Consider the following 6485-nt stretch of genomic DNA (forward strand, 5'->3'; position numbering starts at 1 on the left):
TATACAGGGCTAAAAAGCGGCTTGCATAAGCAGCGTGATTGGCGATATAAAAATATTGAGTTTCTTATGGGTAAAAGATAGAGCAAAATGGCCAAGCCTGACATGGGAGAGGTGATGTGCGTTTATCATTACTTAAATGTTGTAATTGGTTGGTGTATTTGTATTGTTTCTTTTTGTTTGGGTTTTTTTATTATGTTTTGATTGATGCTAGTATATTGCTAGCATCTTTGATTGATGGAATATATTCTATTTTTGTTGGTTATTAAATAAAAAATTACAGGGGTAAAGCTAATATTAATATGTTCTCGTTACTTAACTTTCGTGGTAACTTTGGATAAAAGTTATGTCCCTTTAATAATTTAGTCCACTTATTTTTATACGACTTTATCAATTTTCTGTATCCCACGCTTTTTCTTTACCAAATCAAGATTACGAGTAACGTATTCGGAACATCATTTTCAAAATTACTAAAAATGTTACCATCACTAAACACAAGTAGCAATTTCCCATTTATTTATTTATTTAGCACAAAATCTGAAGCAAAAGCATTCTAACAGCATGATTCATTTGGTATAACCACAATAGAAAATGAAACCCCAACCCTAAATGTAACTATCAAACCACCATTTTTGAAAACGAAATTAATTAGGCGTCAAGAAGATATTCAAGTGATAGTGATTTCTTGTTGCGGTTCCGCCCCACGTCGTCTAGCAGCGCTGCCAGCCGCCGCTTCTCGTCCTCCACATCCGGGTTGGCTGTCCCGAGCTTCTCCTCTCTCATACCGACAACGTATTCTAATATCTCTATCGCATCGTCCCACCTACAACATAAAAAATGGTCAAAACCGCGTGCACATTAATGTAAAATTATTATAACATATAGGTTGTTGCTACAATGTTTTTTTAAAATTGTCCGACCAGTGAAGCAGTAAAACCACCAGTTATGTATGTAAATCGTTTGAAAATAGCTAAAAATGTAATGTTTTGAGTGAAGATATGATACCTGCCCATGGCATCATAAGTACCCGCTAGATTGCTATAAACCCCAAGAGTATCAGGATGATGTGGGCCATACTCGGTCTCGAGAATGCCTCTCGCTTCTTCGAAAAGATCCGCAGCCTCATTTATCGAGTTAATTTGAACACACGCGAGCCCCATCTGGTTCAAAGCAACCCCGAAAAGAGCCGATTTCTTCTCACCGATCACCCTTAGCTTTGAAACCGCGGCTTTCAAGCTATTATACGACTCCATATAACGCCCCATCATATAGTACAAAACCCCTATTTGCGCCTCGATTCCTGTCACCGTGTTAGACTGACCCGGGGCCTTCCCGTAAACCTTAAGCGCCTTTTTTAACAAGTTAAGTGCTTGATCAAGTTCATTCATCGACTCGTAAACACCCGACACTTCAATCAAACCGCTAGCAATTTCTTCTTTTGGGATTCCCGGAGTTGGCTTCACATATATCCGCAATGCGTTTTCACAATACGATTTCGACTCCCGAAACTTCCCAATCTTGTTATTAACATCCGCTAGTCTGACAAAAACTGAAGCAACAGACGGATGGTTTTCGCCTTTTGTCGACTTGAACAAGTTAAGCGTCTTCTGATACGAGAATATCGCCTCGTCGTAACGCGCTAAAGCCAAATACGCATCGCCAATACACACATCTATAGCCGCAACATCAGTATCATGCCCGTTGGCGGAAATAGCCATGCTTGCCAACACATAATGCTCAAGAGCGGTTTCATACTCCCCCATTGAGTCACAAATCAGGCCCATGAGCCTCCGGTCCGCGGCTTCTTCCAAAGAAGCCGGGGACCCGCTCTGGTGAATATCCAGAGCCATCTGACACAACCTTTTCGCCTCGTCAAACCGCATCGCTTGAACATGTGCCTCGGCCACATACCGACACGTTTCCCCAAAGCGAGCATCGGTTTCACCCAACACCTGTCGTTGGATTTCCAACCCCGCGGTGTAACAAAGGATCGAGTTCTCGATATTCCCAATCATCGCATACGCGTCGCCTAGTTGCATACACCCCGCAAACTTCGCGAGCGAGTGTTTTTGACCCAAGTCCATATTGGGGATCTCGATCGACCGTTCCAAAAGAGGGACCGCGTCCGTGTACCGGCCCAAACCACAATTCAAAGCCGCAACGATGTGTAAACACATCACGAGTTCCAAATTGGGCTTCTCGGATTGGATCATCTCGAAGGATTTCAACGCTCGTTGGGCCAATTCGAAGGCCTTTTTCGGGTTTTCACCGGTTGATAACAAGGCCCGAGCTTGTTTAAGCAGATAAGTTGCCAGATACCCCGCATCTTCAGTCGCCGGGATATTCTTTTGGTGTTTCTTTCCCGGTCTCTTACCGGAGGGAGGTCTGGCTTTCGGAATTGAAGGCAGATTATGTTTGGGGATAACCGGAAATGATTCTTTCTCATCAGTTACAACCACAGACTCTTTTGTAACGTCTTCAGCGCCTCCAGCAAGAAACCGAAGCTCGGAGTCGATACGCGATTCGTGGCCGTACGACAAGTAGCTGAACCTGGAGGGCGATTGATCAGAGCTTTGCATCTCGCAGACGTTGTGATACAGCTGCTCGATGGCTCCCGGACTATTTTCGACCACTAAATCGATCGAATCACTCTCGGGGCTCAACGGACTTCTCGGCGAGGAGAAGCCGAAAAGTTCCTTGTGAGGCAGGTAGTTCCCGGTGCTGGGGTTTGACATCACAAGTTCCGGCATTTTTTAATCGGTTGTTACCACCTGAATGTAACATAAGATTACAGACTTTAAAGTGATGATGACTCAAATGAAGACGATAAATAAAAAAGTATTTTTCTTAATTATTTTGTGAATCATACATGCATGAATGATTAGTTTTGAAGAATATCCAGAGTGACAAATAATGAATGTTTCATGAAATTTGAAGTTTAAATTAATGTCAACTACATTTTATTACGCGAAGGAAGGTCTTGTATTCTTTTGATTCACCCAAAACGCTGAATTCAATGCATGATCATAAAGAAACATATAACATAAATTACGGCTTAAAGGTTGTAATAATAAATTGAAGTTGATGATGTTAATTAAATAGTCAAAATGGTGGCGGGAATTGATGAAATACCTTGATTGATAGATTGAAGGACAAATATGCGGATTGCTTGGAAGGAAAAACAGGAACAAAGGAAGATGAAGATAGATGTATGTATGATTTGTTGTAGGTGTTGCAAGTGTATATAAATGTGTATATATATATAGGAGACGGAGGTATATACTAATTGAAGAAAAGAGAAAAGGTGGTTGATGAAGAAGATAATGCAAAATAATGGAATCAAAGGTAGGATAATTAATAATTGTGAGGATGTATGTATTAAACAATTATTAAGGTGTCTGTCTCTGATTTTAAATATAACAAAACAGATGTTTTTTTTTATTATTGTTGTTTTTAAACCGTTCTTTTAAACTTTCTTAGACCATCTTCGATAGAAGATTCTTAAGTGTTTTTAAAAGAGAGAGAAAGTGATATGAAAGAGAGAGATGATGAGATGGAAGAGAGGGGTAGGGGTAAGATTCTTGGTGAAGAATCTCTATAAACTTGGTTTGTGAATGAAAAGATATTAAAGAGGAGAGAGAATGCATTTTTTGTGGACCCAAATGCCATATACACATAAAAAACATCATTATAAATTTCCTTATTGGTGATACTCTTATAATTATTAAACTTTTAGGCTTTTCGAGATTTTTTTTATTAATTTTATTTATGTATTTTGTTGGTGCTTTTGTTGTTGGGTTTGGATACAAACGTTTTTTACCATGTAAATAACTAGAATAATTATATTAATATTATAGTAATTATTATTACTCAAAATTTTTTGAATTAGAGTAATTATTATTACACTATATTAATTTTTATAACATAATAACTCTAATTCAAAACTGTAATTACTCTAATTATTTGTATATTTAGTTTGTTAATTTTATTTATATCGAATCTCACCACCTTGTTGTTAAGAACTTATAACTTTGTGTTCAATAAAAGTTTAAAAAATTAAATGATTCTAAGTGCTTAAAACCTTAAAGTTCATAATCTAACGCGAATTTGTTGACACATTTTTGTAACAGGTTATTCATATCGTCATGCATCAAATCTTATTACAACAACAAATTAAAACTTTGGATGTGCACACGTCATTATAAAGGATTAGACGCATCAAACATCTAACATCAAACATCTTCAATAAAAATGTCATTGTAAAATATGTATATATTACATACATATAGCGTGATTCATAATAAAGTGGTATACGATTTTGTAACTATGAACGGAGTATTTTTTTTTTAAAGTACACCAAAGAGATTTGAAATTGAAAAACTTACTTGTTTAATGAAATACAAAATGAAAAATATAACTGTTTTCCCATTTTATATATATTGAACTTTCTATAAGTTACAACTTTAGACTACTTCAATAAAACCTCACGTCTAAAAAGACTTTTATATGATTCTTTAAGCATATATATGCAATAATTTAATAGAGAAATGTGAAAAGTAAAATAAAATAAAATTTGAGGTGGGGAGAGGTGGAATGTTGTTGTTCCAAGCATATGAAGGAGACTTATCTCCAACTTTGTTTTCTATCCTTTCTACATCTTGTTACTTGGCATGTCATTTTTCAATATGCTTATTGGCAAGCTTTCTCATCAAAATGTAGCCTTATAGATGTTGCTTCTAGTATCGTAGTAATATTAAATATATAATCTTTAAACCCGATTAGTACGTTATACAAAATGCTAGCAAATTATTATTGAAGTCAATAATAGTTTTCATTTTAACATTTTATTAAGAACGAACCTCGCAAGAACGCAAGGTCCACACCTATACAAGGAATTATATAATGTTACATAAACTTGAGGCTCAAGGAATCTTCAATTGAAGTTACTCGGGCTGTTCAGTGACCGGTTTTTGACGCATACAAAGGACCATGACTTGATGCCATCGATAAACTTTGTATGAGATATTGGAATGTTCTCAAACCTTATCATTACGGGCTCGCCAAATGATCAACGTGGAGGTAAGGATATTTCCTTGGGTTATCTTACTATTGATTTCGCCTCCTTGAATGTGTTGATGGAGTGTAAAAGCAAACCTCGAACCAAGGTTAAGTTCCCCCCCTAAGCCTTGAATAATTGCTTGCCAAACCGTGGAATCTATGAAATTTACCAGGCCTGTTTTTGACAAATGCTTAGCAATTGTCTCATAACCAATAATAGCATATGATACAATGTATTGTAATTATTATTTAATGGGAGATGTTGGTCCAGACGAATCAAACAATTACATCAAACGAACTTATCAAACAAGCAAAAACGAGATATCAGAGTGACAACCAGTGGTGGATCCAGAAATTTTTGCTACGAGGGGCACAAAATGAACTAAGTGAAAAATGGGTTGGGTCTAAGAAAACAGGGCCGACCAACCATTTTGAAGGCTGATGTGTGGGTAAAAGTATGTGCGTTAAGTGTTTTATATTGTATGTTTTACTTGTTTATATGTATCGAACACAAATACTTTGATAGGTTTTACGTTTACAGGTGTGTGGAGCTTAACGGAGCTTAAAGAAGCTAATTTGGAGCATTCATGATGGAGTGGAAATAAAAGTGATGATCTATGAGATGATAGAGAATTGAAATACGAAGACGTGGCCGCAAACGGGAAAGAAAACGGAGTTGAAATGAAGATTATATGAAGAAAACAGTGTTGGCCTAGCAGTGACCGTAAAGCGGAGTTGAAAGACCGTAGCTTACGGTCTGGTCTGACAGAAAAAGAGATTTTGGGTGATTTTCTTCTATATTTAAAGCCCAAAAACCCCAAAGTCGAAGGTATTCAATATTATTCATTTTTAGGACTTCTTGGAGGCCATATTACACCACCAACACTCATCATAATCACAAAATTGATCCATAAACACCATCTCGAACACCATAATCAAGAGCATGAAGATCAAGATGCTAGGCTAAAGGCTTCATAACCATCTCCGGGTGTAGGGTTGAGTTGCTTGTTAGGTTTTGTTTATTCTATACTTTAACTTTGGATTTGTAATTGATTAATCATTCGGTTAATCAATTCTTTGTGTTTGCTTTTGTGCTTAAACGGTTTTAATTAATTGATTACTTAATCTTTTGTCAATTAATTGATTTGTGGTCATCAACAATTAGGATTAAGTTCTTTCGTCATTGACCCGTTTATCGTTAACCATATTATTGATTTTGTGTTTCAACAAGTAAAATCGATTATCAAATGGAATTTCATTTAACTTTGTCAATTGTTCGGATTCAGTTCTGACGATCAACACAATCAATCTTTAAGTCTTTTGATTTACATATTTTATAAGAAACCGTCCAAAGAAGTTTATTAATTCCTTAACTTGCTGCAAAACCCGAACCCTGGAGTTTGGTTATTTTCACACAATTGTTTACAAAC

At 36.5% G+C, this 6485-nt stretch overlaps 1 protein-coding gene across 1 annotated transcript; it reads right to left on the reverse strand.

The window, feature by feature from the left end:
- Positions 1-514: 514 nt before the first annotated feature.
- LOC143615591 (protein KINESIN LIGHT CHAIN-RELATED 2-like) lies at positions 515-2762 on the reverse strand. Its single transcript, XM_077088688.1, has 2 exons — positions 1003-2762; positions 515-820 (listed from the first exon to the last, which is right to left on the reverse strand). Exons 1-2 carry the CDS (start codon positions 2745-2747, stop codon positions 646-648), a joined length of 1920 nt encoding a protein of 639 aa, XP_076944803.1. The 5' UTR covers positions 2748-2762; the 3' UTR covers positions 515-645.
- Positions 2763-6485: the final 3723 nt, after the last annotated feature.

The sequence above is a fragment of the Bidens hawaiensis genome, unplaced genomic scaffold (assembly GCF_021521415.1).
Source record: "Bidens hawaiensis isolate Kalapana, Puna unplaced genomic scaffold, B.hawaiensis_p1.1 tig00043603_1, whole genome shotgun sequence".
Taxonomy (NCBI): domain Eukaryota; kingdom Viridiplantae; phylum Streptophyta; class Magnoliopsida; order Asterales; family Asteraceae; genus Bidens; species Bidens hawaiensis.

Excerpts from the sequence above, each read along its gene's own strand:
- LOC143615591 (XM_077088688.1), bottom strand. The coding sequence starts at position 2,747 with ATGCCGGAACTTGTGATGTCAAACCCCAGCACCGGGAACTACCTGCCT. Across the intron at positions 821-1,002 it reads ACTTATGATGCCATGGGCAG|GTGGGACGATGCGATAGAGA; the intron begins GTATCATATCTT and ends TTTATGTTGTAG.